The following is a 17,450-nucleotide window of genomic DNA, read 5'->3' on the forward strand; positions in this document are numbered from 1 at the left end:
CCTTCAGGAATTATCTTTCTGAATATTTAACTCATATAAGTTAGAAAATGCCTGTATTTCCTTTAGAGTATATTTCCATCCCTAGGTTCTACTTTCTACAGGGTCCTGCAGAAATAAGGCTTGTTTGGTAGGGTACATGAATGTCTCACACGAGATGGACAGCAATTTGAACATTTCACCTAAAATGTTATATAGTGTGCTTGAGTGTGATAGTGTTACAGATTTACATGCTTATGATTTTTAATAAAAGATCTGTGTAATTTTAAAGGGCATTATTTGTGACAGACCTTGTAATTGATACCTTATTTTTACCTCTTTTATAGGCTGGGAATCATTGAAGACTGAGGGGTATGGGCATGAAAAGAATGAAGCTCCTTTTAAAGTTAATGCCTTGAGTTGAAGGAGTAACAACATCTTCAAACAAGTAAGAATTGCTTTACAAGTAAAGGAAAGTGGAGCTTTCTCAGCCAGCAACACAGGTTCTGTGAGGTTGAGATTGAATAGGCATTCCCACTAATTCTTTCAGATCAATTCTCTAACTTTTTATAGAGATGAGATTAATAGTGTATTAATTACTAGTAAGAGTGTGTGTGTGTCTCTGTGTGTGTGTGTGTGTGTGTGTGTGTGTGTCTGTGTGTGTATGTTTTGCTCTCTCATCCTGCAATGGAAGGAAATGAGAACTTCACCTTTTAAAGATAATTTTATCGAGTCCCTATATTTCAAGCCCTAAACATAAGCTGAAAATTTAGGGAATTGAACTTGCCATTATCTCATTTCCAGCTACTCCATGGGCTTTTAGTTGCAGCCACCCTGCCCTTCAATCCTGTTTCATGTCTTTTATAATTTTCTATGACAATGGCTATATGTCTCTCAAAGCCTTACCCTCAGGAGATGCGGCATTTTAGGTAGCTACAGATTTGTCCTATTTTTGTGGGTCACCATCTTCCAGATTCCCTTCTCTGCATAATTTCAGAATTTTGACTACCTTTTACCTGAAGTATACCGATAACCAATCTTGTTTTCCCCACATTTCCCAAAACCCTGCTGTCATAATGAATTTCTGGTATCGATATCTTTATCAAACAAGGTTCCTAGGCTATGAACACCAGATAACAACTCTAAGTGCTTCAACCAACACAGAATTTCTTTGAAGATGAGAAGTCAAGTCATATAAAAGAGGAAGCGGAAAGACTGGATTTGGAAAACAAGCAGAAAACAAGGGGACTTTTAGAAAATAGTCTGGCCATGTAGCCACTGCCAATATTGACAGCTCTTCCTGGAGGCCCTCACTGGAAACCATTACCAACAAATTCTAAGCCAGGAGCAAGCATCTGCTTGGCTAAGAGTGCCACAAGCCCCATCGGACTTTAAGGGTATGGAAGGAAGAGATACCTAGTGGCTATTAGGCCTCACTAAGATTACAGTCAAGGGCAGTTCCCTTCATGAAGAAAAATGGAGTTGGAACAGACTTCCTTTTAGCGAGGAATATGTAATCACTTCATAAAAAAATGAAATTGGATTTATTTATTTATTTATTTGCACAGGAGATTTCTTCATGATTTGTCTTTTGCTTACTGCATGATCAGGATTCTCTTACCTGGATTTTTGCAGTTTTCTGAATTCACTGTTATAGCATCACTCCAAACCTTGCTCATAATGCTTCCTCTACCAGAAATCCTCTTACCACCTGCCCATCCGTAGAATACGCACTCAAATAAAGCACTTTGTCCTCTATGATGACTTTCAGTATTTCCTGTTCCCCACCTATAGAATGAGTATGTACTCATTAAAAATTACTGTACCTAATGTAGACTTAACTAATTCCAACTCAAAGAGTTTGTGGTTGTTTCAATCCTAGTCTTCTAGGCTGCAAGCACCTGATGCCAGGCAATTTTTTTCTGCTTTTTTGCTTTATAAATTGACCAGCATTGTGCTGGCATACTAGAGGTGCTTAATAGATGCTTATGTGATGAGGAAGAGGAATTAAATTTGGATTATTGCTCTCATAGCCTTTTTATTCAACCTTTAACTCCCTAACAAAATAATTTTAAGCTACCTGTGTTCTTTAATTTTAAGCATCTAATTCTTAACTTTTTTTTCTGTCATGAGAATTGGTTACAAAAAATAATCTAATATTATTAATAATTATATTTATCCTTAATTACAACAGAAATTTTCAGTTCCACTGATTATAACTACTCTCCGCGGTTGGATATTCCAATTAATTACTTCCCTACAAATAGGTTTTTCTTTTATTTTTTTCTTATTTTGCTAAATTCTTCTATGTCTTAAGATTTTTAGAATAAAAATTACTCCTGATTAGATAATTTTTATATTTCCCTCAAAATTTAAAATGTATCAGAGCAAAAGAGTTAATAAAAACATTACTTAGTACTTTCCTCATTGGAGGGTAAAGTGATTTTGCTCTTAAAAAAATAGCTAGCGATAATATGTAAGTAATTGCTTAACACTAATATCACCTATCCACAGGATTTCCTTGGGATCTGGATTGGAATGGGTAGGCCGGGCCCAGAGTCAAATGCCTGCCTAGCAGGGACTGTGGGTGATTCACCTAATTGGCATGGTAAAACAGGGGCAATGAAGACACTTACTTTCTTGGTTGTTTTGACAATGAAGTATAATTCAACATTTAAAACACATAGAATGAAGGCAATCATCGAAGTTTTGCTTTTAATATCACTGCTATCAAAAGGAATAAAAGAGTCAGAATGTTAGGAGAAAAAGGTCTACATGGAATTGAAGGGCAAAGCTGGATCATGAAATGTCAAATATGTCTTAATTGAGGTAGGAAACTGGCATACTGTTTGCTTATTTAGTTAGACTTCAAATGCACATGATTGTGTTCATTTCCGTAAAGGCCTCTGTTATGTTTATTTGATATTTTGCATTTTTTTACTATTCACCTTTCTATGTCTCTCCTCATGCACAGCACTTTTAATATAATTAATGTGCACTTTCTTATTTGTATTTTTTCTTGTAAAATGTATGTTTGTATAAATGAATTTTTAATTCACATGAATGTTATTCATCTTATCTCATTGTTTCATTTTTAATCAACAATTTACTTATTTATATATATTTAATTTATTGGAGTAACAATCAGTTAATAAATTTAGGTTTAAAATGTACAATTCTATAATGCACCATTTGTATATTGTATTGTGTGTTCATCACCCCAAATCATGTCTTTTTCTATCACAATTTTCTCCCCTCTTTACCCTCTCCTACCTCCCCCCACCTCCATTTCCCTCTAGTAATGATCGTTTTTATGATTTAATCTTGCACTGTATATATCTTGCCTAATACTTCTCATTGAAAAAACTGACTTTTTCCTTAGGAGATATTCTTTGAAAAACAGCTAAGATGTTGTATAACAATGTTCTTTCCATTTTTCTTGTTGGAATAGTTATTCATGTTCCTGGCTAGAGTCTACATCCATAGTTTCCATATTCATAATTTTGGATAAGAAGCTATTTCTCTTCCTATTAAAAGGATACCATTCCTAATTGAGGCATTAAAAAGGTAGTAATCTAAGAAACTATAAATTTTAAAAATGTTATTTTTATAGTATGGCCCAAAAGCTAAAGTGATAAAGAACTGTAACACAAACCTACTTCTGTGGTGCGTAATTCTTAAATAAAGCCAAATAAAATGTTTGTTATTTTATGTTTGGTGCCAGTGTAGAGTAATGGAGATTCCAGAAACCACTGTGAATTCCATTTATTTAATCTGAAGAAACACACTGCGTTGATGGTAAGATGGTTAACCTTTCTGTCTGCTAAATTAAGGAAGCAGAACTAAAGTGGTTGCAAAGGTATTGGGAAAGCCCCAATCTGGTGCCTTTTGTATTTGGTCCAGTTTTTTAAAAAAGACACTTGCTAGTAATATGAAGGAAAAGTTATCAACTTTTTTTGCATTAAAAAATCTCCTCACTAGTTTGTAGCTCTTAGAATTAAACTGGTTTTCACAATGTTATGCATAATATAATTTAGGTTTTTTTCCTCCCCTGGTGAAAATATAACTGAAATAGTGATTAAATGAACAAAAGAAAAAAAGAACAGGTAAAAGAACCTATGTAATTCAGTGTCAAGTAAAAAACAGAATTTTAATTTATTTAAATTTTGGTACCAACTCTTATATTTTGTAACGGAAACATTACACAATCAAAACTTTCCCCCAAATCCAATTTCAATCATTGTGCTTTCTCATAGTTGACTTTTATACTATAAAGATCCCATGAAATGATATCTACTACATTATTTTAATTGTGCATATGGATTCTAAAGATCTTATTGGTAGAATCCTTAACATATCAGGGCTTCCAGCCAAGAAGAAAGTGTAAGTAGATATACTTTACTTTCTTACACCAACCAAAAGAAGGATAAAAACCAATTTAAAAACAAAAAAACAACCAGAACTGCCAGAAAACCTAACTGCATGGAAGTCCGACAACCGAGGAGTTAAAGAAGAAATATTTACCCAGACTGGTGGGCCAAGACAAAGAAATATGGTCCAAATGAAAGAACAGATCAAAACTCCAGAAAAAGAACTAGGCAACAAGGAGATAGCCAACCTATCAGATGCAGAGTTCAAAACATGTAATCAGGATGCTACAGAAATGATTGAGTACGGCCACAAAATAAAGGAAGAAATGAAGTCTATCCAAAGTGAAATAAAGAAAAATATACAGGGAACCAACAATGAAGGGAAGGAAACTAGGATTCAAATCAATGATTATGAACAAAAAGAAGAAATAAACATTCAACCAGAACAGAATGAAGAAACAAGAATTCAAAGAAATGAGGAGAGACTTAGGAACCTCTGGGACAACTTTAAACATTTCAACAACACCCGAATCATAGGGGTGCCAGAATGAGAAGAGGAAGAACAAGAAATTGAAAACTTATTTGACAAAATAATGAAGGAGAACTTCCCTATCTGGCGAAGGAACTAGACATGCAAGTCCATGGAGCTGAGTCCCAAAGAAGTTGGATCTAAGGAGGAACACATCATAACACATCATAATTAAATTACCCAAGGTTAAAGATAAGAAGAGGATCTTAAAAGTAGCAAGAAAAAAGCAGACAGTTACCTACAAAGGAATTCCCATAAAACTATCAGCTGATTCCCCAAAAGAAACCTTACAGGCAAGAAGGGGCTGGAAAGAAGTATTCAAAGTCATGAAAAACAAGGACCTATATCCAAGTTTACTCTATCCAGCAAAGGTATCATTTAGAATGGAAGGACAGATAAAGAGCTTCCTAGATAAAGTTAAAGGAGTTCATCATCACCAAGCCCTTATTATATGAAATGTTAAAGGGACTTATTTACAAAAAAGATCAAAACTATGAATAATAAAATGACAACAAACTCATGACTACAAACAACTGAACATAAAAAAATCTAAACAAAAGCAAAAACAAACTAAGCAAACAACTAACCCAGAAACAGAATCACAGAAATGGAGATCACATGGAGTGTTATTAGTGGTGGGGTGGGGGAGAATGGGGAGAAAAGACACAAGGAATAAGAAGCATAACTGATAGGCACAAAATAGGGGGAGGTTAAGAGTATTATAGGAAAGGAAGGAGCCAAAGAACTTATATGTATGACCCATGGACATGAACTAAGTAGGAGGCATGCTGGAGGGAGGTGGTGCTAGGCAGAGGGAGATAAACGGGAGAAAAATAATGGGACAACTGTAATAACATACGCAAAACATATACTTAAAAAGAAGGATCCCTAACATATCACACTCTGTGAGAGAGAGAGAGAGAGAGAGAGATAAGAAGGAAGAAGACAGAAGAAAAAGGAGGGGGAGGAGAAGGGGAGGAAGAAGAAGACAAAGAAGCAAAAGGAGGAGATGAAGAATGAGAGATTGTTGTTGCTAAAGATATGTTTACCTCACTGAACCAGAAGAGAAACACTAATATCAAATTCAAATTTTATAAAAGCTTACACTTTCCAACTGTGCCTGGGGAAACGTGATCAACTGGGCCACTTGAGATAGCACAGTATCAAATGACTGCCTGAAGCCTTTTGAAGTAGTCTCAGCACAATGAAATCATACTTAACACCTTAAAAACAGGACTGATAGAAATTGGGTTTTCAAAATATCTTTCTCCTTGCCTCCCCAAACTATAAAATAATTTCTTTACATTTATCTGAAATTTTGAAGTGAGCTCAAGCATTGTGTTTATAAAGAGATCTGTATCCAAAATGATACGGTTATTATTTTCACCTTTGTATATTTTCAATTATAGTCAAAGTTATTCTTACATCTGCTTGGAATTAGGGTAAAGAGAATTGTTAGGGAGAAAAAAAACTGAAGGGGAAAATTGAACAATCATACACATTTTATAGAAAAGAATTCTTGTAAAGCAAAGCAAAGCTATTGGAACATAAAGTGACTTGGCCAGGCATACCTGCCACTAAACATTTCTCCCCCCTTGGGTAGAGAATTGTAGTTTTTATTTGAAATATTAGAAATCTAAAAAGAGTTGGCCACATATTCCACCATACATTTTACCAATTTCTCCCAAGCCAAACAACTTAATTCCAAATATTTTTAGCCAAAGGACAATATTTTCTCTGTTAAAATAATTTTCAGCTGCTCAGAAAACCTCCAACCTGTTGGCTTTCTAAGTTGGTAACTCATTTCCTACATTCATTTCTAGGATTTTAGCTCAAATTCATAAACTTTATGCAAGAATATGTGAATTCTTTGGTTTTTTAAGTCCTTTAATAGTCAATTAACTACCTTGCTTTTAACATACAGCATAGGACAAAATTAGGCTTATAGTTGTATGACAAACTGCTTATTCTTGTATTATTATTAATCAATTATTGTATTATTTTCCATATATACAACTGTAAGCCTACTTTTGTATTTACTGTATGAGTATTAAGGAAAGTGTCCCAAAATAAGAATTTACTCAACTAAATTCTTACAAGTATGATGATTTAAATTCAAATTTTAAAAATAATGTTTCTAATAAATAATCCAAAAAAGGTTTTTTAAAAGAACATTTTAAAATAAAGATTCCTTCTAGAATCTTTCCATATCCTTTCACTAACCTTACTTAAGGGCTTCTTAAAACAGAATCATCCAAGGATCTTGTCAAAATTTTGTGTTTCTAAGACCTAATTTCAGGGATTTTGACATGGAGCCTAGGAATCTGTATTTTTATTGTGACTCCAAAGTGATGCTGATTCATATCTTCCAAGCATAACACTGTGTATTATGTATCGTTTGCTCTGTATTTTTTTAAATTAAATTGTGAGTCCTGATCTCAAATTATTTTTTCCCTTGTACTCGCTGGGAGAGCACAAATATACAAAGCTGACATTTTTTTTTTAGCTATATTATGATCTGTCATGAAGGAGTTACTTAAGATTAAAGTGGAGAGAAAAGCATAGAATTTCACTGTCACCTCTGAAATATAGCCTTTTTGTCTTTTAGAATTTAGAACTTTCCATAGCCTCTGTGAAGGGAGAGAAAAATAGAGAAACTTTAAGTTTACATTGTGCCAGTTGGCTCCTATATCATTGTGAGCAGTGTGACAAAAAATCCCTGCATCATTTTCTTTCCATTTTCTCCAGATGGAACCTATCATAGTGTATTTTAAAAGCCCTCTGGGTTGGGTGGGGTGTGCTGTAGACCTGTCAGCTCTGTGCCCACAGGATCCCTATTGCTGGACATTGTGTCTATCTCTCTGGAACTTAAAAACATCCTTTAAACTACTATTAATTGGTCTTTACTGATAACTTTTTTTCTTTTCCTTTATTATCATGAGTTTATTCCCTGAATGTAGAGAAAGAAAACTTCACCCTTTTCCAAACTGGTCTAGCACAGCAGATGCTTTGACATATTTGTCAGGTTCCAAATACAGGTGGGAAACCACTTTGTGTCCCTCAAGCTCACTGCACTTTTTGGCAAAGTGTTATCCTCAGTAATTATTTGAAGAAATGGAGATGAATATTTCTTCCATAGAACTCATATTCTAAATGGGTGGTTAAGAGTATATAAGGAAGCTTAACACAATATGAAATTGAGCATATGGCATGTGATGGTGGTGAATGTCATAAGGGTCAGGTGAAGAAAAGAAAGAAGAAAGAAATAGAGGGAGAAAGGAGAGGAAGAGAGGGACAGAGGGAAGAGAAATTCAGAGAAAGGGAATAATTTGATTTCATAATAGGAGACGATGACTTTACTAAGAAAGTAGCATTTATATCCCCCCTAAAGCATTTGGATATGAGTGTGGAAAAGTGTGATGTATTAAGTGTAGTGAGTGGTAAGCCTTGGTCTAAAATGGGCATTATTAGAATTATTGTAGATGGACACCTCATCAGATATTCTATTTGGTTAATCTGCATTTAGCCAAGTAAAGTTTCTCTAGGGCATGAAATAAGAGTTGGGGGGAGCTAGAGAGCTTATGTTGAGCATCTCAGGAGTTTGTTATCAAATATAAACTTCTCTTTCTTCTTCAACATTTTGTGTGATCCGGTGACAAGGACTCAAATTTCTTGGCTGTGGTATGTTCTTTCATAAGATGATGTTCAACATTTATCCCTGTCAAAATGTCCATCTTGATTAAAAATCTACAGTCTATATAATATTGGAGGAACCCTCCAGAAGGGATCCTCACTCCTGTACCCTGCCGCCTCTGAGCAAGAGACGCAGCTCCAGGGCCCCTTGGCTTCTCAGGAAGAGACCCCGTATCCAGCGCCAGCTGCTGCTCAACAAGAAATCTCACTGCTCTCTCACTCCACCCACCACCAAGAAGCCCCACTCCACTCCCCTGAAGTTCCCGAGAAAGACCCCCTCACCCTCTCCCCCACAGTTCCCGAGGCCGACATGGACCCCCTGCTCCAGAGCCCAGTTTCCCAAAAGGAGACCCCCTTCCCCATCTCTTCTGCAGCCCAGAAGGACACGCCACTCCCGACGGCGGAGATCACCCGCTTGGCCGTGTGGGCTGCCGTCCAAGAGGCGGAGAGGAAACTGGAGGCCCAGGCCATGCGGCTGCTGACGCTGGAGGGGCGGACGGGGACAAATGAGAAAAAGATAGCCGACTGCGAGAAGACGGCCGTGGAGTTCGCGAACCACCTGGAGAGCAAGTGGGTCGTGCTGGGGACGCTGCTGCAGGAGTACGGGCTGCTGCAGAGGCGCCCGGAGAACATGGAGAACCTGCTGAAAAACAGAAATTTCTGGATCCTGCGGCTGCCCCCGGGGCAGCAATGGAGAAGTCCCCAAGGTCCCCGTCACCTTCGATGACGTCGCTGTCCATTTCTCGGAGCAGGAGTGGGGGAACCTGTCTGAGAGGCAGAAGGAGCTGTACAAGAATGTGATGAGGGGCAACTACGAGTCTCTGGTCTCCATGGACTATGCAATTTCCAAGCCAGACCTCATGTCACAGATGGAGCGCGGGGAGAGGCCGACCATGCAGGAGCAGGAAGACTCGGAGGAGGGCGAGCCGCCCGCAGACCCCAGGGCCGCCCACGACGGCATCGTGATTAAGATCGAGGTGCAGACCAACGACGAGGGCTCCGAGAGCTTGGAGACGCCGGAGCCCCTGATGGGACAGGTGGAAGAACACGGCTTCCAGGACTCAGAGCTGGGGGACCCATGTGGGGAGCAGCCCGACCTGGACATGCCGGAGCCGGAACACGCGCTGGAGGAGTCGGCGGAGGGCTCCGGCGAGTTCAGCGACCTCAAGCAGATGCTGATGCAGCAGAGGAGCTGCGCAGAGGGGATCGTGATCAAGACCGAGAGGAGGAGGAAGAAGAGGAGGAGGACGAGCTGCAGCAGCACTTGCAGGACCTCGGGGAGCTGTCCGGGAGGTACGAAGCCAGTATGTACCAGTTTAATTCTATATAATAAAAATTAAAGTACATCACGTTTTACAACTTCAGTAGATTATTTTGTATCTGAGAAAACTAGGGCTCAGCCACATGGTGTCTTGACACATCATCCAACAATTAGTGTTTAAGGAAATGGGCTTTTATTAACAAGGTTCTAACCTTGGGGGACTGGAGAGCATTCTGCAGAGAGCCCTCCTCTCCTGTGAGAACCAGCACGCCCCTGGCTCTCCAAAAGGCTATAAGACAAAACTATGCCCAGAAGGTCCCCATATTACTATCTGTTCTTAAGCCGGTCCAACAAACAGGTCTCCATCTCCTCTGGAAGGCACACTCTTGGGTTTCAGAGTCGCCATCCTCTCACAGCAGCTCTCTCCTTCAGGATGTGAAGTGCGCTGTTCTCAGCCTCCATGCAGTGGTTCAGGAAAACATGTGCCGTGTTATGGTGGATCATGGTGGAGTCCAGGGAGGCACATGTCCCAAGAGAATGGCTTCTCCACATATTCTTCAGAGAAGCAGAAGTAGCTTCTCTCTCACTACAGACCACGTGACTTCTCCCTTACATACCAGACCTCTTCATGGTGGACTCTCTCCTACACCCTCTCAGACCATGTGGCTTCTTCTTTCTCACTTTTAGCCCACCCTCATTTAAACGGTTGGCCTGGAACTTCCTATGTGACCTCATATCAGGCCCCTCCTATGATGTTCCATTTTTGCCAGTTCCCCTGCATATTTTACCTTCTTTCCGCTGCCATCTTTAGTCAGGGCAAGAGTTCCTAGTGACTTCTGAATCGGATATCCGCCCCCTGTCTTCCACACAGGCACTGTGTAAGCTCCCCTAGCTATGTCACGAGTCCCTGAATGCTCTCAGAGGCACACGTACACCTTTGGCCCTGGGCGGCAGTCCTCTAGGCTTCAAGAAAAGCATGGCTATTAACTTGCCATTGTTATCAAAGTATCTTAAGTTTCATCCACTACCCCTTCCCTCAACCAAGGGTTGTGGGGATTTTCTCTTATTTTCAGGGGACCCTCGCTCTACACTCCATTGCAACTACACATGCTGTTCATAGAAATTATGGTATACTTTTGTGGTATTTTTTTCCCTTCTAAAAAGATTCCTCAATGATCAGCTCCATGGGGAGTGGGGGAAAAGGCTGGGTGGAGAATAGGGAGGTGGTGCTAAGTAATCAGATCTCAGCTTAGAAGAAATAAACTAATGATAAGAAATACAGTCTCAGATCAGAAAGGACTTGTAAGAAACTATGGGCCCTTGGTAATGTTTACACATATTTCTCATATGTCTCTTACCTAATCACAGTTTTCTTTACTCCCTCATCAAAAATATAAAAAGCAAGCCAAGCTAATCTCTGAAAAACAAGTTTTTGTAAAATGATTTTGCAGTTGTTACGTTTTTCTCCTCTTTGGTTATAGTCCAGCTTCCAGGAAAGAGACACATATGCTGGTAAACTGGCTTAAATGTCACAACTTATTGATCTTATTGTGATTCCTGTAAAAAGAGGGAAAAAAATTACAGAGGATTATCCAAAAGCAAAAGAAAAAAGATTTGTGTCATCTTCTAAAATTTGTATGCATTTAATTTATACTAATAATGAATGTATTTTATTTCTTTGGGTGAAATTTTCTAGCATATTTTAAAAAAATAATGTCAGAAAACCTGATGGATTACATGTGGAACAAGGAATCTGGCCCCCATCAAATTATTTGTTTATTGTAATTAGTTGACATTTGGTTTTTCACCTGACTTTTCATTTTTCCATATTCAAGGACAAAAAGAGCCTGAGTGCTGGTGAGGACCAAGGACTCATCATGTCTCTATCCTTCCCTGCCTTACATTTTATTCCTCTTTTCCACCCCAAGCACTAGGGAATAAATGCACAGACATCAAGGCCACACAAATACAAATTTCTTTTTTTTTTAAGATTTTATTTACTTATTTTTAGAGAGAGGAGAAGGGAGGGAGAAAGTGAGGGAGAGAAACATAGATGTTTGGTTGCCTCTAGAGTGCCCCCTATTGGATACCTGGCCTGCAATCCAGGCATGTGCCTTGACTGGGAATTGAACCAGCAACACTTGGGTTTGCAGGCTGGCACTCTATCCACTGAGCCACACCAGCTTGGGCCAAATACAAGTTTCTTTGAAAAAAACCCAGCCCCATGAAACTGTGACAACTTTGGCCCACCCTTTTTCCTAGAGTCTGATATCAGAGGTCAACAATCCAGAAGGCAGCCTGAGTTTTCCACAAGCCCACACCCAAATCTTAATGTGCCTATTTTATATTATCAGAAAGGTGAGATTGGTGAGCCCTAAGCATATGTCTGGCAGGGAAAATTTTATCATTCTACAAACCTGTCAACTAGTATAAAGTAAAACTAACAGGCAAAAGTGGCCTTGTAGAAAAGTGGGAACCAGAGACAGAATGGTAATGAGGTGGGGGAGGGAGAGGGAGAGGGAAAAGGAGAGAGAAGAGCAGGAGAGGGGAGGAGAAGGGAGGGAGAAGGCATGGGGACCGGAGAGCTAATTAGGAGACTCGCATTCCTGAGTAACAGAAATAAACAGTACCCCAGCACTTTAGTCCCAAAAATGTTTATGTACCCGACAAATATTCACTAAGTGACGTATATATGTATGTATATGCCAGGAACTGATCTAGGCCCAGGAGACAGAGTATTGGAAATGAAAAACTAAAACATTTGCCTCCACGGAACTTATATTTATAAAGGATAAAACAATAATTAGAGAATGGAAATAAATAAAATACATATGTTAATTGGTGACGAGTTCAAGAAGTGGGATAAGATGTGTTAAGAGACTTCAAGAATTAGTCAAAGCAAGGTGACATTTTATAAGGCTTTAAAGGAAGCAACCCATCTTGAGTCAATTTAGATTATTTGAGTCACAACCAAAATCAACTGGAACTAATTTAAACATAGAAGGAGATTCATTATAAAAATACCAGGATAATTTGCATAAGTAAGAAAAAGAAATCAAACAAGCAAACATGTAACAACAACAAAAAAAACATACCAAATAAATACTTCATAATTTTAGAAGGAAGCTACCAAAGAAACACCCATGGGCTTTCACTTCAGGATCTGATAGATTTTAGATCATTGTTTTGTAATGACTGTATTTATCTCTTTGTCTCCTTTGGGGTTTTTATATTCCTAGGAGATATAATATTATTGATTTAATTCAGGTCATAATCATATCAACTGACCAGACAAAGCAGAGGAAGTGTCACAGGTTGGCACAGGTAACCAGGTTCTTGGTGATCGTGGACAAAAAATTGAACCAAACACACAAGACTTTATAGCAGAAAGCAAGAGAAAGCAGATTTATTAAGCCACACAGAAGATGGGAGCAGGCCAGCTCTGAGTAGAGTGGAGCAGAGAAGAGCAGAGCAGAGCCTAACAGCCGCAGCAGCCTAATAACAGCCCCGAACTCCGGGGCTAGAGGGCTTTTATTCCTTAGGGTGGGCTTCCCATGATTTCCTTGATTGGCCATTGGGAAGGGGGTCGCACAATGCTAATTTATTATAATGCTATTATAATGAAGCAGGGGTCAGGTAGCATCTTCTGCGCAGGTGCATTCCTGATCCACTAGGATTCAATGCTTTTCCAGATGCAGAAACTACCAGTCTTAGAACAGAGTCTCTGCCCTTTGTCCACGTTCTTTATCTTAGCCCTGGGGCACCTCTGGAGTTTCCTCCTTCCTGACTATCTCCTGCCTCAGAAGTGTATTATGGGGGTGAGAAGGTTCTGTACAGGTGAGGTCATTTGAAAAGGCTTGGTAGTGTGGACAAGGGTTTTGATTTAAGGAAAGAGAAAACCAATTCTTATCTATAAAACTGAATAACTATTTTTTTTCTTGAGACTATAAGAATGGAGAAGAGCCTAGGGAATTATTTTCTTCCTGGGGTGTCCCTCTGGGCACCTTTCAGGTAGGATAAGATTGAGTACTTTAGATTGAGTCGATAACCTGGAAACCCTAGGCTGCAGAGATAGTGAAAGAGGTAACACCAAGAATGGGCTGAAGACCAACTTTTCGTTCTTTACAGGATGACCTATGTTTAACCCTGTTTTCTTCAATTACTTGGGTTACCCCCGTCTCTGATTTTCTGCTCATAAAGGGGGTCTGATAAAAAGAATACTAAGATAAACAATAATACACCTGTCATCCCAAAGTCTAGCTCTGCAGCCTTGAATCAGTTAAAAAACACGGACTCATAGACCCTAAATTGAGGGATCATTCAGTCTAGTTTTCTAGACTTAAATATGAGGATATCAAAGATCACAGAAGTAATTCTTTCAGCCAGATATTTAGTGACAAAGCCATGACCAAAACCCAGGCCATTTTGTTAACAGGAGGAACCTGGGTCTTCTTGCCAATGCATGTAAAGAATTACAGATCAGCAAATCTATTAGTGTGCAAGCAGGGTCTATTGGTGAGCCATTCCCATGGAAGAGATCAGGCCTATCTAATGTGGGAGAGCGGAAAGCATAGGTTCAGGGCAAACCAGGGTAGCAAACATAAGGGCGGCCAAAGGCTGGGGTGGCAAGCACCCAGGTGGTCAGAGGCTGGGTGGCCTGAGAGAGGGTCCTTTGTTCCAAGGACTTATATAGTTGTCAGGATGGGGGTGAAAAATTTACATGTTGATTGACAGGTAAAGATGGTGCCCACTTTCCCAAGGGGATGTGACTGCTAACACTCGGTATGTGTTGGCGTTGGTTAACCCGAATCCTTATCTTGCTCCAGACCCTATTTGTTTATCTTGTTGTAAAACAAATATGTGACAGGAGGCAGTTACCTCCTATTAAGTTGGGACAGTTACTCAAAGTTATTTATGGGGTCTTTTTGTAAGCATCAGGGGCTGTCTCATAAAACAGATAGTGACCAGAAGTAGAAAACTAACCAAAGTTATTTACAGGCTTCTCCTTTGGGCACTGTGGACCTGCTCTCACCTTTCAGGCCTTGGGGTGAATGGACAGTTTCAAAGGCTTTCTCAGATAGTGGAGATGATACATAGAACTTCGAGCATTGCCCTCCTCCTGTGTTAGCGTGGTGTTCCTGGTGATGTAGGAACTCCTGACAATATTATTGGACCAGGCTCAGGACTGCTGAGTCAGTGGGTGAGACATGTCTCTCTCCTTCCTGCCTTGGTTTGCTATTCATTCTACGTAAGTGATAAAAGGTGTTTCCTGGCAACCAGGATGTTAGACACTGGCCCGTAAGAGCAGTGTACTCTTGTAACAGAGTACAGCTAGGTCCCCCCAAGGGGATTTCTAATGGGGTCCAGAAGGTGGGGTGTCCAAGAAAAATATAGGACATTCTAACTCTGCCAAGGCAGGTTGTCCTAGGGGATGGGAGACAGGGAGCAGGGCCATTGAGAGTCGTTTTGCATGTCAATAACAGGTCATGGACTTTTGAGAGTTACTCTGAATATCAATAACAGGTCAGCTTCAAACCAGACATGGAGCAGGGCCATTGAGAGTTACTTTGCATGTCAATAACAGGAGGACAGCTTCATACCTCATATGCAAAGATGGTTGTTTTGCATATTAACAAAGCTAATCAAGACGTTTTGTATAACTTTAACCCAGGATGTAACTGTAAGGCAGCTCCCCTGGTTGCAGCGCCTGCTGAGGGAGCCGTAGATGGGGTTGCAGGGGAGGATTCCTTCCAGGGTTGGGACCCAGGTGCAGCAGCCATTCCAGAGGCTTTTGACCGCATGGTTTTGGAAGCAGAATGGAGGTTCCCTTGATCATGCAGCTTAGGAAGCAGGAAAGCAAGATGCAGCAGCCATGCAAGACAGCTCCCTCTGCCCTGTCCCCTCCCCGCCTCCCCCATTACCATTACAGTGCATGTGCATGGGAGCTCTGAGGTGGTGATGAGGGAACAACGCGAAGAATATGTGGGAAGGAAAGGGGAGAAAGGACTTTTGCTAGTGGGCCATGAGAAGATGCCCCATGGTTCCGAATTCAGAACTGGAGATCATGGCGATGCAGCAGGTGGTGCTGGGAATAGCAAGAGGCCTGCCTAGCTGAGCTCTGGACTTCTGTCCTTTTTCTTCTGAAAGATGGTACCCCTGACTGTCACGACTGGGCAAAGGTAGGGAGGAAGGCAGGACTGTGTGTGTTGGTGGGTGTTTTAAATGGTGGGAGCTTTAAAGAGATTTTGAGATTTAACAGCAACATTTAGCCATTATTCAAAACCTGTATAACTTTTGAATAAATACTTTCCTTTTCGCCAAACTCTGACATGGAAAGCCATAATTTTTAAGGGCAGTGGGCAAAGGACCTAGAACAGAGGGACCCTGGGGAAAGGGGGGGTGTTCTGGTAATAGCATCTGGGGCTCCTCCACACTGGGTTCACGTTTAGTTGCAGTCTCAGAGTCCTTCCTATGCTGTCTCTTGCTTAAATTTTATTCCCTGCTAAGTGCTCCTTTTGCCTGTATGCAGCCTCCTACTTGACTGGGAGATTCTGCTTCATTTTCTTCATTTTAAAAATGGGTATTTATGTCTATATAAAAGACTAATAACTTTCATTGTCTTTTTAATAAGACAGATCTGGGTTTAAGTCTCAACTGCAGAATTTATCATCTGTGTGAAATTTGGCTGGCTAATGTAAGTTTTCAGAGCTTCAAATTCCTGGTTATAAAATGGGGGTGGGATATACCTCATGGAAGTTCTGTAACTATTAAAGGATATAATGTTATGAGACTTTTGAGTAAAACTGTTAATGACTTTTTAAAAATAGCTTATTTGGGTTATTTGTATACATTGAATTATTTATTTTATTGATGTTTATGTTTGTTGCTATGGCTTACATGGTCTTTGGTGAAGAAAAAAAAGAACTCAGAGGAAGAGGAGGTGTAGGAGCAAGAGAAAAGAAGAATAAAGGAGAGAAGGAGGGAAAAAAGATGTAGAAGCAGAAGTGGGAGGATCTGTCACCAAAGCTTACCTTTGAGATGAATGATCAAACCTTCCAGCTGTGTTTCCTCACTCTAAACTTAAGATGGAAAGGCACAAGTGACAGAGGATTCTTTTATCTTAAACTGAACAACCTCATCCTCTCAAGGAGGGAGATCTTGAACTCATGCTTTTGAAATTTGCATATCTAATGTTTTAGCTCTGCAGGTGCCGGATGGGTTTCCTTGAGAAACAAAGAAAGCATTTTCCTTCTACAGTAGAAGAATTAATTGGAACCTGGCAGACTGCTGCCTGATAATTCATCTCTGAAGAGAGAATTAGATACAATTTAGAAAAAAAGTACACAATGAAGGACTTCTCTGGTACTGAGTGTATAGACTTCTATCAGTGTTACAAGTAACTCTAAAGTGTATCTCCAATTGCTTTTTCAAAGTCTAAATGAAACCTAATTCTAGATGTTTCTTATGTCTGAGGAAGGATAAAGAAAGGCTAGAGATAAAGTAAACTCAGAATGGTTGTCCTGTTTGAAACTGAGAATATTTAAAAACATATCTATTGCAAAAAGATAAGCTAAAATTGCTCTAGAGTTACTTTCTGGCATTAGTTAGGTTTACTTTTAGG

The 17,450-nt window shown here is 39.7% G+C and overlaps 1 protein-coding gene across 1 annotated transcript; it reads left to right on the forward strand.

The window, feature by feature from the left end:
• Positions 1-4,294: 4,294 nt before the first annotated feature.
• On the forward strand, positions 4,295-9,898 carry LOC129075748 (zinc finger protein 777-like). Its single transcript, XM_054579858.1, is given in 4 exon segments — positions 4,295-4,359; positions 8,629-9,250; positions 9,252-9,786; positions 9,789-9,898. Coding segments are annotated over 4 exon segments (1,332 nt in total).
• Positions 9,899-17,450: the final 7,552 nt, after the last annotated feature.

The sequence above is a fragment of the Pteronotus mesoamericanus genome, unplaced genomic scaffold, assembly GCF_021234165.1.
Source record: "Pteronotus mesoamericanus isolate MK-2021 breed Mesoamerican mustached bat unplaced genomic scaffold, CSHL_Meso_final contig_56, whole genome shotgun sequence".
Taxonomy (NCBI): Eukaryota; Metazoa; Chordata; class Mammalia; order Chiroptera; family Mormoopidae; genus Pteronotus; species Pteronotus mesoamericanus.